Below are 22,277 nucleotides of genomic sequence, written 5' to 3' on the forward strand. Positions count from 1 at the left end.
AAGGCAAAAAGTCAGGGGGCAAAGTTTAGATTGAAAGTGTGCTGGGACCCTGCTAACCAGGCCCCAGCACCAGTGTTCTTTCCCTAAACTGTACCTTTGTTTCCACAATTGGCACAACCCTGGCACTCAGATAAGTCCCTTGTAACTGGTACCCCTGGTACCAAGGGCCCTGATGCCAGGGAAGTATGTAAGGGCAGCATGTCTTATGCCACCCTGGGGACCCCTCACTCAGCACATGCACACTGCCTCACAGCTTGTGTGTGCTGGTGGGGAGAAAAAGACTAAGTCGACATGGCATTCTCCTCAGAGTGCCATGCCAACCTCACATTGCCTGTGGCATAGGTAAGTCACCCCTCTAGCAGGCCTCACGGCCCTAAGGCAGTGTGCACTATACCACAGGTGAGGGCATATGTGCATGAGCACTATGCCCCTACAGTGTCTAAGCAAAACCTTAGACATTGTAAGTGCAGGGTAGCCATAAGAGTATATGGTCTGGGAGTTTGTCAAACACGAACTTCTGAGTTCCATAATGGCTACACTTCAATCTGGGAAGTTTGGTATCAGACTTCTCAGCACATGCACACTGATGCCAGTGTGGAATTTATTGTAAAATTCACCCAGAGGGCATCTTAGAGATGCCCCCTGAATACCAGTCCGACTACTAGTGTTAGACTGACCAGTTCATTCCAGCCTGCCACAAACCAGACGAGTTGCTGGCCACATGGGGAGAGTGCCTTTGTCACTCTGTGGCCAGGGACAAAGCCTGTATTGGGTGGAGGTGCTCCTTAACTCCCCCTGCAGGAACTGCAACACCTGGTGGGGAGCCTCAAAGGCTCACCCCTTTTGTTACAGTGCCCCAGGGCATCCCAGCACTTTTGGCGACAAGGCTGGAGGAGATCATGAGAAAAACAAGGAGGAGTCACCCACCAGTCAGGACAGCCCCTAAGGTGTCCTGAGCTGAGGTGACTCTTACTTTTAGAAATCCTCCATCTTGTACAAGGAGGATTCCCCCAATAGGATTAGTGATGTGCCCCCTCACCCCACAGGGAGGAGGCCCAAAGAGGGTGTAGCCACCCTCAAGGACAGTAGCCATTGGCTACTGCCCTCCCAGACCTAAACACACCCCTAAATTTAGTATTTAGGGGCACCCAAGAACCCAGGAAATCAGATTCCTGCAACCTGAACTACAAAGAAGGACTGCTGACCTACAAGCCTGCAGAGACGACAGACGATGACAACTGCTTTGGCCCAGCCCTACCGGCCTGTCTCCAGAGTCGAAAACCTGCAACCAGCGACGCATTGAACAGGGACCAGCGACTTCTGAAACCTCAGAGGACTGCCCTGACCCCCAGGACCAAGAAACTCCCGTGAGCAGCGGCTCTGCCCAGCAACAGCAACATCTTTGCAACAAAGAAGCAACTTTTAAAGAACTCACTCTTCCAGCCGAAAGCTTGGGACTTCACACTCTGCACCTGACGCCCCCGGCTCGAGATTCAGAGAACCAACACCACAGGGAGGACTCCCCGGCGACTGCAACCCCGTGAGTAGCCCGAGACGACCCCCTGGATCCCCACAGCGACACCTGCAGAGAGAATCCAGAGGCTCCCCCTGACCGCGACTGCCTGTAACAAGGGACCCAACGCCTGGACCAAGCACTGCACCTGCAGCTCCCCGGACCTGAAGGAACTGAACCTCAGTGCAAGAGTGATCCCCAGGTGACCCTCTGCCTAGCCCAGGTGGTGGCTGTCCCGAGAAGCCCCCCCTGTGCCTGTCTGCACCGCTATAGTGACCCCGGGTCCCTCCATTGTTCCCTATCTAAAACTTGACAGCTGCTTTGCACACTGCACCCGGCCGCCCCTGTGCCACTGAGGGTGTGTTTTGTGTGCCTACTTGTGTCCCCCCCAGTGCTCTACAAACCCCCCCTGGTCTGCCCCCGAGGACACGGGTACTTAACTGCTGGCAGACTGGAACTGGAGCAACCCTGTTCTCCATAGTCGCCTATGTGTTTTGGGCACCTCTTTGACCTCTGCACCTGACTGGCCCTTAGCTGCTGGTGTGGTAACTTTGGGGTTGCCTTGAACCCCTAACGGTGGGCTGCCTATGCCCAGGAACTGAGACTTGTAAGTGTTTTACTTACCTCACAATCTAACCAATACTTACCTCCCCCAGGAACTGTTGATTTTTGCACTGTCTACTTTTAAAATAGCTTATTGCCATTTTAACAAAAACTGTATATGTTATTGCTCTAATTCAAAGTTCCTAACTTACCTGTGTGGAGTACCTTGCATTTTATGTATTTTCTTCAAATCGTGAACTTGTGGCTCTAAAAATAAATTAAGAAAATATATTTTTCTATATAAAAACCTATTGGCCTGGAGTAAGTCTTTGAGTGTGTGTTCCTCATTTATTGCCTGTGTGTGTACAACAAATGCTTAACACTACCCTCTGATAAGCCTACTGCTCGACCACACTACCACAAAATAGAGCATTAGAATTATCTAATTTTGCCACTGTCTTACCTGTAAGGGGAACCCTTGGACTCTTACTTGAAATAGTACATACAGAGCCAACTTCCTACATTGGTGGATCAGGGGTGGGGTCTAAGACTTTGCATTTGCTGGACTACTTAGCAAATACCTGATGACATGACTAAATTCCAAAAATTGTCATTAGAAACTGATTTTTGAAATTTGAACTATTTTTCAAAAAATTTTAAAGTCCTGCTAGGGCCTTGTGTAAGTCCCTGTTAGCATTTCGATTGGAGTTTTAAAGTTTGTAAAAGTTTGGATTTAAGTTCTAGAAGTAGTTTTTAGGTTCTTAAAATGTTATCCCAACTTTTAGAGAAATATTGTCTAGCTCAGATGAGATGGTGGTGGAACTCAACCTCACCCCTTACCTGCATCTAGGGATGTCAGAGTTAAGGACTCTCTGTAAGCCAAAACATATAAAGACTGGGTCCAACCCTACCAAATTAAAGCTCCAGGAGCTTTTGGCAGAGTTTGCAAAGGACCACCCCTCTGAGGATAATCCTACAGAGGGGGAAGCTAGTGACCAGGAGGATGATTCCCTCCCTTCTGTCCTAGTTAGGGAAAACAGGGTCCCTCAAACCCTGATTCCACAAGTGATAGTCAGAGATACTGGTTCTTCCACAGGGGGAACCAGTAACTCTGGAAGCATTGAGGGCAGCCTCAATGAAGATGACCTCCTGTTAGCCAGGATGTTCAGAAGATTGGCTTTGGAGAGACAACTCCTAGCCATAGAGAGGGAAAGACAAGAGATGGCTTTAGCTCCCATCAATGGTGACAGCAACATAAATAGGGTCAGAGAAAATACTGACATGCTAAAAAATCCCCAAAGGGATTGTAACAAAATGTGAAGTTGGTGATGATATCACCAAATGGTTCACAGCTTTTGAGAGGGCTCGTGCAACCAGAAAAGTAAACAAATCTCACTGGGGTGCTCCCCCTTGGGAAATGTTCACTGGAAAGTGTAGGGATAGACTCCTCACACTCTCTGGTAAGGATGCAGAATCCTATGACCTCATGAAGGCTACCATGATTGAGGGCTTTGGATTCTCAACTGAGGAGTACAGGATTAGGTTCAGGGGGCCTCAAAAATCCTCGAGCCAGACCTGGGTTGATTTTGTTGACTTCTCAGTCAAAACACTAGATGGTTGGATTAATGGCAGTGGTGTAAATGATTATGATGGGCTGTATTACTTGTTTATGAAAGAACATCTTTTAAGTAATTGTTTCAATGATAAACTGCATCAACATCTGGTAGACCTAGGTCCAATTTCTCCCCAAGAATTGGGAAAGAAGGCAGACCATTGGGTAAAGGCTACGGTGACCAAAACTTCCACAGGAGGTGACCAAAAGAAAGAAGAGTGTTGAGATATCCAAGGGAAAAAGTAAAGAGTCTTCTACAGGGCCCCAAAAACCTGCTCAGGAGGGTCAGTCCAAAACCTCTTCACAATCCTCATTTGGGTATAAGGGTAAAAACATTGATCCCAAAAAGGCCTGGTGTTGCATCTATACTCAGCATGGACACCAAACTGGAGACAAGGCCTGTCCCAAGAAAGGTTAGCACTGGAATAGCCAGTCTCCAGGTGGGATCAACAGTGTGCCCAGAGCAAATCAGGATTCACACTGAAGCTACATTAGTCTCAGAGGGTGGGCTGGACCTAGCCACACTTGCTGCTTGCCGCCTAACATGCAAAAATACAGGCAGCAGCTCTTAATCAATGGGACTAGAGTAGAAGCCCTGAGGGATACAGGTGCCAGTGTCTCTATGGTGACAGACAAACTGGTTTTCCCAGGACAGTACCTGGCTGGTCAGACATATACAGTCACCAATGCTGACAATCAGTCTAAAGTCCATCCCATGGCAATGGTACCTTTAGAATTGGGAGGGGTCACTGGCCTGAAACAGGTGGTAGTCTCTTCTGCTATACCAGTAGAATGTCTGCTTGGAAATGAGCTGGAGTCCTCAGCATGGGCAGAGGTAGATCTCAAAGCCCATAAAGCCATGCTGGGTATCCCTGAGCTGGTGTGTGTCAAGACAAGGGCACAGTGCAGGGCTCAGGGTGAAAAAGAAGTGTTGGAGTCTGGAATAATGGCCCAACCTTCCAAGAGAAAAAGAAAGAAGACTGGGGAACCAGCTTCAACACAGCACAAGAGGGAGCTGAGTCCATGGCTCTGGAACCTTATCAGGTTGAGCTCTTGGACCCAGGGGGACCCTCAAGGGAACAGCTGTGTAAGGGACAAGAAACGTGTCCCTCTCTTGAAGGCCTAAGACGGCAAGCAGCTGAACAAGAAAAAGGAATTGTCAGTGGAACACACAGGGTCTATTGGGAAGATGGATATCCTGTTTGAACATTTTCACATGGTAACTCTGCAGGATGTCATTTCACTACTACAAAAACAGGATTACATGGCTGCTTTAGATCTCAAGAATGTGTATTTCCATATACCCATCCATCCAGCTCACAGAAAATACCTCAGGTTCGTCATAGCAGGAAAACATTACCAGTTCAAAGTGTTGCCATTTGGCATTACAACAGCTCCAAGAGTGTTCACAAAATGTCTAGCAGTAGTAGCAGCCTACTTAAGAAGACAACACATCCACGTCTTTCCATATCTAGATGACTGGCTAATAAAATCAAGCAATTTTACACAATGCCAACAACACACTCATTACGTCATCGAAATCCTGCATACACTAGGGTTCACTCTCAATTACCAAAAATCACACCTTCAACTAGCACAGGTACAACCTTACCTAAGTGCTATCCTAAACACTCAAAAAGCTGTAGCTTATCCAAATACACAAAGGATACAAGCTTTTCAAAATCTCATACCACACTTACAGCCAAATCAACAATATACTGTAAAATTTATCACGAAGATTCTAGGGAATGATGGCATCTTGCATAGCCATAGTTTCACATGCACAACTAAACAGAGGCCCTTACAACAGTGCCTCTCACAACAGTGGTCTCAGGCACACGGTCAACTTCAAGATCTAGTGTTGATGAACCAGCAACACATATGTCCCTTCAATGGTGGAATCTCAGCAATCCAATGAAGGGGCGGTCATTTCAAGACCCTGTGCCTCAGACCATCATCACAACAGACGCATCAATCATAGGTTGGGAAGCTCACCTCAACAATCAGACCATTCAAGGGTAATGGGATGCCAAACAGAAACAGCTTCACATAAACCTCCTAGAAATATTACCTGTATTTCTTGCCCTAAAAGCGTTTCAACCGCTTCTCAAACAGAAGACTGTTCTAATAAAAACAGACAACATGACAACCATGTATTACCTCACCAAACAGGGTGGCACACATTCATCTCAACTGTCCCTACTAGCCCAACCAATATGGAAATGGGCAATTCACAATCACATTCATCTATTAGCACAATACATTTCAGGGTTAGACAATCAGCTGGCAGATCTCCTATGCAGAAATCACCAACAAACTCACGAATGGGAGATTCACTCCCAAGTACTTCAAAAGTACTTTCAAAAGTGGGGAACACCAGCAATAGATCCATTTGCAACAAGCGAAAACGCAAAATGCCAAAACTTTGCATCCAGACACCCACATCCCCTATCCAAGGGCAATGCTCTATGGATCAATTGGTCAGGGATATTTGCTTATGCCTTTCCCCCTCTCCCACTCCTTCCCTTTCTGGTCAGCAAACTACGTCAAACATCACTCACCATGATACTCATGGCACCAACATGAGCATTGATACACAACACTTGTAGATCTGTCTGTAGTACCTCATTACAAACTCCCAAACAGACCAGATTTGTTAACACGAACAAAGGCCAAATCAGGCATCCAAACCCCAATGCTCTCAATCTAGCGATTTGGCTCCAGTAGTCATAGAATTTGGTTACCTAACCTTCCACCAGAATGTATGGAAGTAATTAAACAAACATGTAAACCTACTACTAGACAATGTTACGCAAACAAGTGGAAAAAATTTGACTACTACTGTCAATCTAAAAATACTGACCCACTTACAGCATCTATACAAGATATTGTATGCTATTTACTTCATTTGCAAAAATCAAATTTAGCTTTCTCATCCATCAAGATACACCTTACTGCAATATCTGCGTACTTACAAACTGTTCAACATACTTCTCTATTCAGAGTTCCTGTTATTAAAGCCTTCATGGTAGGATTAAAACGCATTATTCCACCTACAACACCACCTGTTCCATCGTGGAATTTAAATATCATGGGAGCACCTTTTGAACCCATGCACTCTTGTCAAATTAAATTTGTAACATGGAAAAGTCGTCTTCCTTGTAGCTATTACTTCTTTAAGAAGAGTTAGTGAAATACAAGCATTCACTTTTGAAGAACTTTTTTTCCAAGTGCACAAACATAAAGATATACTTGGAACAAATCCAAAATTTCTACCAAAAGTAGTATCTCCTTTTCACATCAATCAAACAGTGGAATTGCCAGTCTTCTTTCCACAGCCAGACTCTGTGGCAGAAAGAGCTCTTCAGACCCTACATCTCAAAGGAGATCTTATGTACTATATACACAGAACTAAAGATTTTAGGAAAACAAAGCAATTTTTTGTTGCTTTCCAACAACCACATAAAGGCAATCCTATATCAAAACAAGGTTTAGCAAGATGGATTGTTAGATGCATACAAACATGCCATATCAAAGCAAAAGACAACTTTTGATCACTCCTAGAGCACATTCTACAAGAAAGAAAGGTGCGTCAATGGCATTTTTAGGAAACATACCAATGGTTAATAGATGTAAAGCAACCACATGATCAACACCTCATCATTTACAAAACACTACTGTGTAGATGTTTTTTCACAGCAACAAGCCACTGTAGGTTAAGCTGTCTTAAGAACACTATTTCAAACGACTTCAACTCCTACAGGCTAGCCACCGCTTTTTTGGGAGGACTAACTCCTTTGTAGTCAATGCATAGCATGTGTATCTGCAGCTACACATGCCATCGAACGGAAAATGTCACTTACCTAGTGTACATATGTTCCTGGCATGTGTAGCTGCAGATACACATTCACCCTCCCTCCTCCCCAGAAGCCTGTAGTTGTTTAAGTTTAACATTTGTATATATGTATATACATTTACATTTGCATGGACATTTCTTTGTATTCTTATACTCTGTCACTCCTTCCTTCACCCTTTGCGGGAAAACAATCTAACAATGGAGTCGATGCCCATGCGCACTGTAACCGAGAGGAGGAGTCATTAGATCCTGTGACTTCGAAAAGACTTCTTCGAAGAAAAAAAACTTGTAACACTCCGAGCCCAACACTAGATGTCAGAAGAGCTATGCATAGCATGTGAATCTGCAGCACTACATGCCATGAACAGATGTACACTAAATAAGTGACATTTTCCATATTCACTTTGAAAACAAAGGTTACAGGTGTTTTACAGTTTGGTTCTAAACTTACACGCACAAAACCATTGAAATTCTGCAGTTATGGTTATCTCAATGACTTGTGCTCTAACGTATCTATAACTCGCGCCCCTATGCAGAGTTATCTCACCAATATTTTCACTGTTAATGTTACTTTGATATTATTAATGATGCTTTAAAAGGTATCATGATTGCTGTAATATCTAAGATAATTAGCAAGGCATGGTGAGGGCGCGAGTTACCTTAGGGCATAAGGCCAGGCCCTGCAGCCAACTCCCTTTAAGCACCCAACCCTTCATGGCCTTTGGCCGTGCGTGATGGAGGTTGGCTGCAGGGCCTGGCTTGCGGCCAGGCCCTGCGGGCAAAATCCCATTAAGCAGTCGCCTCCATGCCATGCACATCGTTGGGAAACGAAAGAAAAGGGAGCAGGGTACTAGTACCCTAACCCCCTGGACTTTGCACTGGCGTCCCCCCGGAACTCCACAAGGGCAAAAAACGTTTAAAAAAGCAAAGGTTGCTGCAAATTAGTGGATTAGTGAATGCGCTGAAAAAAAACCCTATGTGGGCCTGGTCCCGGTGGCTTCAGGGTAGTTGTAAGCATGCTGGAGAGGAGTACACGGGCCCCACCAAGGGCTCTTTTTCTGCCCCGGGAACACCCACCTCCCTAGGGCTTTATTAAATAAAGGAGGAGGCTTGCGCAGACCTCCCTGCTAGGGCTTACTGATGCCACAGGGACCGCCTTCCCGGGGCAAAATAATTAGTAGTGAGTGGGCGACCGGACATATCCCCAACACTCCTCCCCCCCGGTGGGCCACAACTCAGAATTTAAACTGGGAGGGGGATGTGCAGGCTCCCTCCCTGGATGGATTTTGGCTCTGGGGACCCCATCCCCCAGGGCCCGACCACATCCTGCTGGGGACCCTTGCCCCACCCAGGGCACCCAGTTTACAATGATGGGGACTGTGGGGAGCTGCAAGGCTCCCACGGTCCCAACCAGCTCCCCACCTCCTGCGGGAGCCAGCATTGCTCCTGCAAACAAAGAGTGACTAAATATGCAGTTCCCTGCGTGCAGGAGCAATCCTTCATCTGTTCCCTGCCCTCATCTAGCGGATGGGGGAACAGATGAAAACTCCACTCTCAGCAAGCGGGAGCAGTTTTCATGCTCCTCCTTGCTGGGAGCAGAGTTAGCGTTTGCTTGACAGGAGTTGTGATAGCTGTTTGCTTTTGCTTGGCAGGAGCAATCTCCTGAAGGTGGGCACCTCGGGAGATAGCAAGAGCCAGCCCGGGGGGTTGGCAGTCCCTAGGGCCATTAATGGCTGCAGGAGGAGGTACGCACTGTCCCCTTCAATTGTCACGGCCCGGCCCCGGGGAGGTCGTGGTCCCCAGGACCGTATATGGTCTTGGAGGGGGGCCTTGTGGCCCACCCCTTCAAAAAATGTAAATTACCCGGGGAGTTGGTGGTCCCTGGGGGTTGGGTGTCCGTGTGCCCCCCTGGACTAATTTTTATTTAGCCCCATGATGGTGGTGGGCCCCAGGGCTTCAGCCAGCACCAGGAGGGTGGTTTGCGCAGCCCCACTCCATTAATTCAAAAAAGCCCCAGGGAGGTGCTGTTCCCTGGGGCTCATTTGAGCCTGTGGAGGGGGAGGGTCCCATGACCCCCCTCCTAAATTATTATTGAGCCCCAGGGTGGTGATGATCATCCCCAGAGCTACTAAAAGCCCTAGGAGGGATGCCCTGCGTGCTCCCCTCCTTTTCATTTAGAGATATATGGGAATGGCCCCGGGACCTGGCCCACTCAGGGCCTTTCTTTGAAAACAAGCCTGTGCTTGGCTTTTTTAGAAATGCTTTTTTGCCTTGGCAGGGTTCAAGAGGGACTCTAGCATCAAGGCTAGGGGCTCAGGGTATTTATAACTGCCCCTCTTTTCTTCATTTGTTATGTTTTTGTTTGGGACTCGGCTGAAATGGCTGCCAACATTTCCTGGTTGAAGTGTTGGCAGCCAATCCGATCTCTGGACGAGATCGGGAGAATTTGCAAATTATTTACGCACTAGGATACATAAATTTGAATTTTCTTTAAAATGTCAACAACTATTGAATGGATTCACACCAAATAACAAAAAGCGAGCTTTCTGAACCATCAGCCACCTTGCTTCCAAATTTGGTGTAATTTCGTTTAGCGGTTCGGTTTGCAGTTGTGTCTAAAATAACAATAGAAATTAACATGGGAAACAGACTTTTTTTTACGCCCCCCCATTTTTTCTCACCCCGCTTGACAGATCGTCCCAAAGCTTCCCTTGCACAACTAGAATCAGCAGCACACTTTTTGGGGAAAATTTTGTGAAGATTAGTCATACAATACCAAAGAGGTAGGCAATTCATAAAAACGCTTTTCCTATGGAAACTAGGTCCTAACTATACCTACTGGTGACCGCCAGTAGGTAATAAACAATATAATAAATGTGTGACAGAGTTGGAGTAGTCACTCTTAAGTTATAGTTGCGAATCCCAAGTCTAGGAATTGCTCAGAATATGATTCCCATTTATAGGAATTCCTCAGAATGTTTGTCACTAGTTTTGCCCCTGTTTTTCCACAAAACCTTTTAGACCTATAGTTTGTTCCTCATTGGCAAAGAATGGAAAGGTTTGCAGTGATTGGTAAAGTGGTGGAGGTGCAAAGATAAAAAGAGGGATACCAAGACATGTATTTCCACCAATGCATTTTCTATAGATTTTTGTATCACATGTAGTGCAAAAACCGCTGAATGAATTTCCTTAAAATTTGTCAAGGCTTGTACATAATGGTGTGCAGATGGTCCTTTTAGGTACTACAGGTAAGTAAGTTAATTTCTAAGGCATTTAAACGTAGTCATACCTGTTGTTGCTGTAGTTTCGCTCAATTTTACGGTATTTCGCAAAACTACCACACTACATAACAATGACAAGTCATTATATGATTGGCTAAAGACTACCTTTCAAAATTTAAACACAGCAAAGTTGTTTTCAGTGCAGTGTGGCTGTGTTTTGCAGTACTCCCTTAGATATAGGTAAGTATTAGTTGTTTTTTTGCCTACCTATTGCAACTTTATTAAAGTGGAGTTAGGTAGGGAAAATTATTTAAGTTTCTATATTTTTGGTTTTGCAAATGTACAGAGTACTACTGTACTTAAAAAAAGAATTAAAAATAAATATGTTAAAATTTGAAAACACACTATTACTCAGTAGTTTACAAATACTGGTCCTGATTTAGAGTTGGGTGAAAGGATTACTCCATCACAAATGTGACGAATATTCCGTCTGCCATGTTACAATCTCTGTCATTTGTGACAGAGTAGCCCCCTCTGACAAGTTCTAAATCAGGCCCATGGTGTACAATAGTGTATTTACATTTTTACATATTTAATTCTGTACAAACAAATCTACGGATTACCATGGTAATAACCTAAAAATAACTGCATTAAACATTAAATGCATGGTTCTCCTTACAGTGCTTTAAAAATATATAGAAAAACATAAATACACTCTGTTACCACCTCAATACAGTGCTAATAGGTAGGGAACAACAATAAAAATACTACTTACCTATATCTAAGGCCTTTTCTCCTGAATGCAGTGATATGTGGAACGCAGCAAAAGTTTGCTGAAAACGAAATCACTGCCTTTTATGTTTTGTAAAGAAGAGATTAGCAAATTACACAATGCCTTCTCATTGGCATGTACCGTGCTATATCATAAACCTACCATGGTACAATATATAACTTAGCATTTTAACATTTATAACTTTTACCATTTAGACATGCTACCAACAATTACCATTTACACCTCACTATCTATATTTCTGCATCATAACATCTACATCTGATCACCCACTTTCATGCTACATCTGTTACAAGTACCCCACGCCACTCTACGCCACTCCACTCTACGCTATTACACTTTATGCTTCTCCACTCTATGCCATTCCTCTGTATGCCCCTCTAGTGTTCACCTCTTTCCTCTACTCTGTTCCACTGTACGCCACCCCAGTCAGTGTCAATCCACTGTGCGCTATCACTCTGTACTCCACTCCACTGTATGACACTCCACTCTACCCCACTTCATAACACTCCACTGGACACTATTCCACTGTATGCCACTCCACTGTACCATACTCCACTCTACAAAACTATAAGCTATGACAGTACGCTATATGACACTCTACACTTTATGAAACACCACCCGACGACATTAAACTCTACACAACTCTACAAAATAAAAAATAATTAAACCTTTTTTATAGTTAGGAAAACTTTATTCTTTTTATACAAGCCAAACTTAAAATACTAAAACATTGCAAATTCTAAAGATATAAAGTTATCACTTACGCACCACTTCTAAAGCAATATGACTTTATTTATTCTTAATCTACAAACCAAATGTAAACTACAGACATATTTAATATTCTAAACTTATACCTTTGATTTGTCTTTAATTTACAATTTACGCAACACCTTCAAATTATTATAACTTGCATGCCTCCATATGCAGTGTATTCAACTCTGTAGCCATACTACATTATCTATTACTCGGCACTCTACCATGCACTGTGTTCTCACAAAAGATGTGTTTTGCGATGTCAAAACTGTTATTGTAAATACTACTATTTTAGATGGTAAAAGTGATATAATTATAAAAGGGTATAATCAGTGTATGGAAAAGGTGCGAGTAATAGCTATTGTAGTGTGATTATGGCTACTGAGTTGAATATACTGTTATGGAGGTGCGCAGGTTATAATAATTTGAAGGTGTTGTGAAAATTCTAAATTAAAGGTATAATTATAAGTTTACAATTCTAAATTTGTTTATAATTTACATTGTTTGATGTGTAAATTATAAGTTTAAGGTATAACTATAACTATAACATTTGAATTTGTAATGTATGTGTATTAAAAGCTTGGTTTGTATACAAAGAATAAATGTGGTTTACCTAACGAAAGACAAAGGTTTAAACTTTGGTCTTTTCATTGAAAGAAAAAAAATCACACACACATACACCTATAGAAAAGGTCTTTTTTTGCTTAAATATTTCTTGCATCTTTAGCAGCCCCTTCTCTGTGACAACAAAGCTGGCTCCCGCAGGAGGCAGGGGACCGGCTGGGACCATGGGGGCTTTCAGGCTTCCCCTGTGACCTGATTTTACACAGCAGGAGCCTTGTGGGGCACCCAGCACAGATGGCCTGTATTTCAACCAAGTAACTCACATTACTAATGCTTGGATTTAAAGGGGCAGAGCTGTATTGTTAGGACACATTCTACCACCCTGCATACCAATGCTACGTAGATCGGTACTGTATGTCAGTAGAATGCCAAGTACTTAATTAATATTTCCCTTCATTATACAAATACTTTTAAAAATTAAATAAGACATAAACACATGCAATCATACTTGGTCATGCAGGCGTAATAGAAAGTCATGGTCTTTTCTCCCAGGCATTTTACAACTGATGTGGTACTTGAGTATATAATATTTTGTTAAGCAAAATGTGCTGAGTTGCATGGCTGCAGCATACTATTTAGTGAATAGTGAGCATTCTGGTATTCAATTGGTGATGTTAGCATTAGGTCCTTTTAGATGTTACAGAACAACCACTTGTTAATTATGTCCTATTTTGACTGTGCTTTACAATACTTAATCATGATTTGCAGGCTTACTCAGCTTTTTCCTTCTTTTTCAGGTCGTACTACTAGGAAAATACAATGCACAGGGACTTGGTTCAGACCATGAGTTATTGTTGCGGTGCACCAAAGGACATGAGTATGTGAAAGCAGTGATGCAGAATGGACGAATGATGGGCGCTGTACTCATTGGTGAAACAGATTTAGATGAAACTTTTGAAAACTTGATATTAAATCAAATGGACCTCTCGATGTATGGAGAAAACCTTTTGGATCCAAATGTAGATATTGAAGACTATTTCGATTAAAATGACTATGAAATACATGGATTCTAGTACCTTCCCTAGCATGTAGTAATTATAGCCATGATCACAGAAAAAACATAAGTGAAAATGTTTCTGAAAGTTCGGAAACTAACAGTGTTGTGAACAGAAATTACCTCTTGTATACAGTGGCATTACATCAGTGCCAAACTGCAGATTCATGCTTGAATAACCTGCTGCCATTAACAATTTCTGTGTTTTAGCAGTGGATTGCACCACATATGGCAGGTGAAGATGTATTACAGCGATTAGTGTTACCTGCATTTCACAGAAAGAGCTTCTACCAAACAAGTACAAAAGTGAATCTTCAGTTCTTGAGCTACGTAAAAGGGCCATGTATCTCTGTTCTGATTTCCAAATGTAAAGCTGACAATCCGGGTAGTTTTTCACAAACATATTCCAACCCATTTTACTAGGCAAAGAGGTCTACAGAAGAAAACACCTTGTTACGGCATAACCTGTTTCTGCCCAAATCAAGATGTCTCTGACTCTCATGATGACAGTCTAAGTGACTAGGCACATGAAGTAGCACTCAGGGCCTTTGTAGTCTCAAGGGAAAATTTATTTTTAAAGTTAGTAATAATAAGAACAAACCACAATCCAAAACTCCCCTTCCATTTTGCCTTCATCATTCCACCAATATTTACATTTCTAGGGGCTAACAGGAAACCTTAACCACCTATTTTTCCAAGCAAGATAAAGTTGTTGATGAGCTATTAGTTTCCATAATAGGAGGGGAGGGACCATAGTGGCCATAGGGGACTATAGAACATTGGTTTTTTTGTAGCTTCAAGGTCTTGTGTTAGGGCATGATTTCTTATCATACGTCATAGATCAAACATCATAGCACAATTTTTCACAAGCAACATCCATAACATGGTAAACCTTGGGACTTTGACCTTTACAGGATCTAATGGCGCATCATTGTTAGCTGATTATTCAAAACATTGCTTAGAAAAAGAATTACAAGCTTGTTAATTTCAAGTAGCCAAAGTCAAAAATAACTTTATTTCGGCCACAAGTGCTATAAAAGTATATATAAAACACATAAAATACATATTAAATAGATTAAAACCATCCACATTAAAAAATTATTCAAACCTAGTTTGAAAACTCGTGTCGGTAACAGATAGAGGTAAACAGAGGCATGATTGAGAAGGGACCATACGGTTGCGAGCACAGCAGCAAGTAAAAAATACAGTTTAGAAATGTATATCAAGAACCAAAGGCAATGGCTGGACAAAAATCCCCCTAGCAATAAGCAAAGCACCATAATATGAAGCAAGACCAAGAAATCAGCCAAAAAAGATCAGCTCTTTCTCTTCTGGAGGGAAAGAACCTTCCTTCTTGGCAGCCACATTGTGCACAGGCGTATAAAGGTCGCCAGTCAGTTCTGAGAATTCAAAAAGCAGTGGAATGCCTGCAAGTGCGCAGCTGCCTGCAGATTGTAACTAGCCAGAAGTGACGTGGACGTACATAGGTAGGGCATGCAAAGAAGATGTGAGGAACAGTTTGCTTAGATTACACGCTGGACAGCCAGAAGATGCCATAGCTGACCACTTTGAAGTAAATGATTTCAGAGTTAATGCACCCACTCTAAATTGAAAGTATAGCATCATGTCCATTGGTATGGTAATAAAATCCCAGAACAGCTCAAGGCCTGCAGGTAGAAGTAAAATTAAGAAATTCTCGCAAGAAGGTGCCACGGGAGGCTTTACAGGTGTCTTCGGCCAATGTAATGAGCCATTACTGCTGTTGCAAAGAATCTTTGGAAGGAAAGCGGCCAGCAGCTGGAGTCTTCCATTAATCAGCCATTCCAAGAGAAAACAACAACTTTTTAATGTGCAAAACCCAAGAAATTTTGTTAGAGCGGTCTTCCTTAGTAACATCCTGCAGTGCAGCAGCATAGTCGGCAAGCTTGGGAGTGGGTGGACCAAATTCTCCTCCAACACAGAACGGGATGCAGCTTAGCTTTGACATCTACCCCCCTTTAAACCCAAGTCCAAAGATAAAAGGTACGAGGGAGTTTTAGGAGGCAGAAATGCAATGATTTGCAAGACTTTGTTCTCAAATTTAACCATCTCTAATAATGTTAGAAAAGCCCCAAAGCTCTGCCACGTGAAGGGCTGAACACAAGGCCTTGGCTTTGTAATTTTGGAAAGCAGGTTTTAAAGGCTTGGTGAAGGACGCTCGATGTTCTTTAAGAATTGCACCCACAATCTATCTGTGCTTTATAAAGGCCTTATTGATGTGAGGCTTCCATATCATGCCAGAGGAAAGTGTGACACCCAAATAAGCAAATTACTCCACCTTCTCCAGTGGAACACCCCCCCACTCCCAGAGCTAGACCCCTTTGTAAGATTTATGTGTATTAAAAGACACTAGTTTTGTTTTGATTGTATTGAGCTCCAGACCGCAAGCGCAGCAGAACTCGTCATAGCAAGTCAGAAGTTTCTGAAGCCCATTCGAGGTCTTGCAGATCAGTGAAGTGTTGTTGGCAAATAAGAGCATGGGGTGTTTGACATTTGCATGTAAGGGGGCGTCAGTGTGAACCAAGAATAAGAAGTAAAAAGTGCACAATTTTGTTTGCGTGTAACGAAAACGTTTGTGCCATACAGAACCCTGTTGAACGCCTTTGGAGACTGGTGCCCTCCCACTGAGCTGGCCCTGTGCTTCCATTCGAATTCTAGCAAAATTGCCCTTATGTAAATGTACTACAAGAGACAGGATGTCTGAGGTAATGCCTATAACTTTGAGGACCTGCCATAACCTGAGGGGGAACTAAATCAAAGGCAGATTTGAAATCTACAAAGGCAAAATAAATATTGCCTCTGTTGATTACTACATTCTTCCAGTAAATTAACAGGGAGCGAAAAGCCTGATCAAGTGGAAATCTTCCTCCAACTCTGCATGAAAGGGATGATATAGATCGTATTCGTAGATCCAATCCTGGATTTTAGATCAGACACAACAGCAAAAGACCTTTTGAACAAAATCTATTAAACTTATGGGCCTATAGTTGCCTGGCTGTGACCTATCACCCATTTTTTAGATTGGAAGCACTTCAACACCATGCCACGAATCCGGGATAAGCGCACTACCAGCAGTAGCGTTGGCAAGGATGAACTAGTATTTGGACCATGCCTCGGTGTCATACAAAAATATATTAGCTGATATGCCATCTGTCTCGGCAGCCCTGCCACTCACAATGGCTCCAAAGTATTCTAAAATGTCAGAGATGTCAAAACATAGTGGTAGCATTGCTCAAAGATGGTGTAAAGAACAAGACCCCCACCCCAGTTGGATCTGGAGTATCATCATGATATAAGTTCTTGAAATGCTCGTACCAATCGAATGGTGAAATATAGTTGGTGGCTTCATGCTCTGAATAGCTACTACCTAACGATACCAATGATCAAAATTTAGTACAGTCTTTCACAGCACAAGCATCATTAGGATCCTGCCATTTCTGCTCATCCCAATTCTTTGGTGCTTTAGGTAAAGACTTCTTAAAATCTTTCCTAATAGCAGGTATGTGTACAACAGCCATAGCTTTAGTCACAAGTACCAAGGTACGTTTATGAAAATGGCAATCCCTGTTGAACCAGGAACTGGGGGTAGTGCCACACTTCTTGCGAAGCCCCTCAGGAATTTTGAAGTGAGACAAAATAAATTAAAAAAAAAAAAACTTTGGGCACGTCACTGAAAGATACCAAGTCTGAATCGCTCATAGGGCCTCTCTCAGCTTGGAGGTTTTGAAGGTCTTGACTTATAGCAGATAAAATACCCGCCCAGACTGCCACTGGATGCCGTTTAGGTACTGCATGTCAGTTGAGAGCTCAAGATCCCTTGTATAAGTAGGTGGGGAATAATTATCTCAGAGAGCCAACATAGTAAGGGACATTGGGCTGTGGTCACTCTCCAACTTTTCTATGATGGTCATATCATCAACTGTGGCCCAGAGCCTTAAATCGACTAAAATTTTGTCAATACCGCTTGAGTTATTTGGTTTAACTGTTGGGGCCCCTTTTGAATCCGATCTAGTTCGGCCATCAGTGGCCCCAGCCCATCTTTGACAGAAAGATCCTTTAGCTGAAGAGCGGCCTGTGTCCATCTATTTATAGGAGAAATATCCAAGTGTGGAGCAGCCCATGTTTCGTCCTCTTCTCAAGTTAACTGGACATCATCCAAAGTTGGTAATACAATTCCCTGCCAGGATGAGGCAGTGTTGAAAAGGGCACCTTACCAGATAGTCCTCAAGAATTTGCAAGGGTTGGGGAGCGACATCCCCTGACATGTCTGATCCAACGTATTACTTTGTTTTTTAGGGAGTCCTCCCTTTCGTGCCTAATATGAGGAGTTGAGTCATTTGTCATCAAGATGGAATTTGCAAGAGTATGCAGCGTATTAGTAAAATATAAAGGTGGGTTGGGGCCGCAACCACATGATGCCCTATTGGAAGAAGGGGGCTATTAGATGAAATATGACCAGCTTGGACACTAGAAAACTAAGGACTGTGGAAATTGCCTGATAATCTATTGCATCTAGGGTTTCGGATAGGCTCATGCCTTGTCACTTGCTTACTAAGATCTCTAGAGTGACCCCTCCCAAAAACAGATTTGGGACCCAATAGTAGACTAGATGGTGAAGCAGGAGAATGGATTGCTGGTGGACCTGAGGTTTTTTGACCAGTAGAAATATTAGTGCCCCTTTAGGCTAAAAGCTGGTTCAGAGTGGTAGAGAAAAGGAGTATGATTGATTTTAACTCCCCAACCTCACCTTTAAGTCTGTGATAAACAAGATGTAATATGCTAGTTCGGTACTAGGGGAGACAGACAAAACGGGGCAGTGGCTGTGGTAGTGAGAGCATCAGATGTAGCCGGCACCTGCAACAGACCATGGCATGGGTGCAAAGTAATTGCCACAGACGGACATCTTCAAAAGGAAGTGAGTGTTGTGAGCCAAGGATAACTGGGACGTGAGGTCTGTCAGAGTTGTCGGGACATGTGGGTATTGCAGACTGTTTCAACGTTTTTTCAAAGATACTTGGGATACTCTTTTGTTTGAGCTGATGATTTAGGGAGGGAGAGTTTGGTGTAGGAGCGGTTGAGGAAATCGAAGTCTAGGCGGGACTAATGTTCCCTTTTCTCATTCGACAAGCAGGTTATCTATCCTGTCAATGACACAGTTACCTCCAGCAATTTTAAATGGTTTTGTTTTAGATTTTTTGGTTTTAGTAGGCTTGTTACCTCCCTCTAAAGCCTTCCTTTTGCCCATGCTATATAGTGAGTTTAGCAGTTAAGAAAGAGAAATACAGACAACCCCTACCCCCAGCAGACACGTGTACTAAATATGTAAAAGAGTAACAATAAGAAATAAGGCAGTAACAAAAGTTGGACCCTTATAGGCAGCACTTGGGGCAAAAGAAGGCAACAGCTGGCCAAACTAAAGTCGATAGTCTGTTCCAGTGAGATCAAGGATTGTACAATGGAGTCCTAAAAAAACCCTCAAAGAAGCAGTCCTATGGGGCAACTAGCTAGTGCAAGAATTAAGACAAACGCTAACAGTACCTAGAGAAAGAGATGTTAGGAGGATGGCCCAGCACAGCCTCCTCCAGGAGCAAGATGGTGGAACCCTTGGCCCGGGCTCCTCCTGCACTGCGGGATTCAAGTAGTGCTCTTACAGCGTTGGAGGAGGCCCTGCCCCCTGTGAAGCCGCTATCTGCAGGTGCACCTCCTTGCGCAATGCAAAATCGGGATGAATACTTAATGAACAATGTGGCACCAAAATGACACAAATTAAACAAGGGGAACTGGAGATAAGAGTTTAAAATGAAAATATTGTCAAAAGGTTTTAAGCCTTAACCACGGTCGTCTGGTTGTTCTCGATCGGTACTGAGGCACAATTTATGTCTGACTCCAATGCAGCATGCGCCAGATACAAAAATGTCACTTTCTGATTTAGTCTCTGAAACCAAAGTAAAAAATCATTAGCAGTGCAATGAAATGGGCTCCACGAGGATGGATAGCCATCTGATGAAGTTGTTGACTTTTGGTGTGAAAGCTGAGAGCAGGAGAAATTCAAAATTCACACCAAAGTGAGGTCCCTCACCACGTGGATATTTTTTGCGCCTTCGCCTGGTGATGATTTCTGCCTTTGAACTTAGTCAATTTTTTGGAGCTCTGACTCCTCTAGCGTGGCATGGCAGAAAGTTGCAGCTGAATAAGGCTCTCCAAGGCAAGATCATTTCTACACAACATCCCAATGAAACATATTTGCTGCTGTGGAAAATCTTTGAGCTGGAGCAACCTGAATATTTGGCCCAGCAATAATGCACTTTTGTCAGATGGACTTTGTATGTTTGTCCCGGTCCTCCGCTGGTCTTTGGAGCCAAAAACTAGTACCAGGTTTTTCAGGATGTTAAGAGGAGTACACTTTGACACAGTCAAGCATCCCAGGACCCCAGGAGTAGCACTTGGGGGGAAGCATGAGAGGAGGTGGAGACTCCAGAGAAGCCAACAGCAGAGTCCAGGGCAGGTCCAGCTGAAACCGGTCAGCTGGGCTGTTCAGGAAAGAGGCCTCTAGCAGCTTGTCATGTCTCTATAGCTTAACAGGAGTTTAGAAAACTGACCCTTAGTGTCCATTTCATTGTCCTGGGTACAAGTGGATACAGGTCTAGCCTTTCAGGTCTTCCCACAGGTCTCAATAGCAGGTACAGTCTTTCTTCTGTCTTCATAATGTTCTGAAGGGGGTCCCCAGGGGTGATGCATTTATGCCTGACACTAGCCTGTGGGTGGGGGTGACTCCAGACCACTCCCTAACCAATGGGAAAAAAGTTCCTACTGTAACCCTAACCACTTCTTCAGTAGTTCCCGAGTGCCCTGCAGCAAACAATCCTTCATAGCCCTCTAACTAATTCCAACATGTTAACATAGTAGGCCTCTTTGAAGTTAATTATATTCTTGGGCACTGCCGAGATGGCCATCCTGTCAGAGAAACAGAACAGCTCCCCACACCCAAGGCCTTTGTCTCAGCTTTGAGAGAAAGTTCACACCTCATCAGAGCGGCTATTTATCTTCAGGTTTTATGCAGCTTCATATAGTGAGAACGTGATCCCAGGACATTAAATCGCTTTGCATCAGTATTAGATTGTTACACATTTTTTTTAAACAACTGGCCATTTAGTGATTTGCCCATAATTCAAACTTTGTTAGGCAACATCTCCTCTACTAGTTGTTTTATGGGTTTATTGTATTTTTATTTTTGTGACAAGTTAAGCATACACAAAGGAAAATACAGTGTTGCACACAGTAAGATCCATAATGAAAATGTACAATTCAGTAAGCAGTCGAGTTTGGTTTAGATAATTCCACCAGTCAAGCAATTCAGTTACTTGTCTCAGGTGCTCTCGAATTGTTTTTCTTTTATAGTTCTTTCATAAATCGTTCGTTATTGTGTGTAACCACAATAAAAGCACATCAAAACACTACAGATACCATAAAACCAATAAAAAAGACAATAAGATAAATATATGAAACTACATAAAATTCAGACAATAGCAGCACAAAATGCAAGGTTCAGTCATGCACCTGGTGCAGCAGAATAATTAAGATTTACAAAAAATAAACAGCACCAGAGACCTGATTCAGTCATATCTAAAATAGTGGGACCGCTTCGCAATATATGCCAGCCACATCACATTTATTCCTAGTTCTAAAACAAAAGCTATTTTATGACAGCATCGTTCCAGGGGCTAGTTTTTTTGCCTGATCCTCCAGATGTTCAGAAAGAAACAGGAGACGTAAATACAATAGGTTGGCTAGATTTGCTTCTCATAATGCTAATTGCGATCTGTAATCCCTAAACCCCAAATTAAAACAAAGAGGAAAGATCCATTTCCTTCTGTACCCGTGATAAGGCAGACAGAAAATTACAACATGATTGATAGATGCTATCACCTGGTGACAGAAGAGGCAAAACACATCCGATTCTAAAAAGGTGTGCTGCCACTTAGCTATAACTAGACAGAGTGACAGGGCCCCAAGCCCAAATTTCATGTACAATGCTTTGGCAAGATTTTGAACTCATCTAGGTAACCTCCCGTGATGTAATCATCTTTAAACTCAAGAAAAGCTGCAGCAAGTGATCCCACCCTCCCATTCCTAAAAAGCAAAGCATCAAAAAACTGCTGATGAAGCACTTTGAGTTGATTTCGAAGTCCCACAGGCAGTCTTAAGAGTAGACTAGAGATTCCCACACCCTATCTCAGTCAGCCGGCAATTAATAAACCAGAACCATGGGATTCTAAAAGCTCTGTGTAATTTCAGTACATCTTACACACCCAACCGGTATGGCGTGAGT

At 43.1% G+C, this 22,277-nt stretch overlaps 1 protein-coding gene across 5 annotated transcripts in view; it reads left to right on the forward strand.

Annotated features, from left to right (window-relative positions):
- The window catches only part of PYROXD1 (pyridine nucleotide-disulphide oxidoreductase domain 1), a 159,382-nt gene extending 145,464 nt beyond the window's left edge, over positions 1 to 13,918 (forward strand). For all 5 annotated transcript variants that reach the window (XM_069228527.1, XM_069228529.1, XM_069228528.1 and 2 more), the window contains one exon: positions 13,653 to 13,918. In XM_069228527.1, coding sequence (XP_069084628.1) covers positions 13,653 to 13,901 — 249 coding nt within the window. In that variant the 3' untranslated portion in view covers positions 13,902 to 13,918. The remainder of the gene's footprint in view (positions 1 to 13,652) is intronic.
- The last annotated feature ends 8,359 nt before the right edge of the window (positions 13,919 to 22,277 follow it).

Source organism: Pleurodeles waltl, chromosome 4_1, assembly GCF_031143425.1.
Source record: "Pleurodeles waltl isolate 20211129_DDA chromosome 4_1, aPleWal1.hap1.20221129, whole genome shotgun sequence".
Classification (NCBI taxonomy): domain Eukaryota; kingdom Metazoa; phylum Chordata; class Amphibia; order Caudata; family Salamandridae; genus Pleurodeles; species Pleurodeles waltl.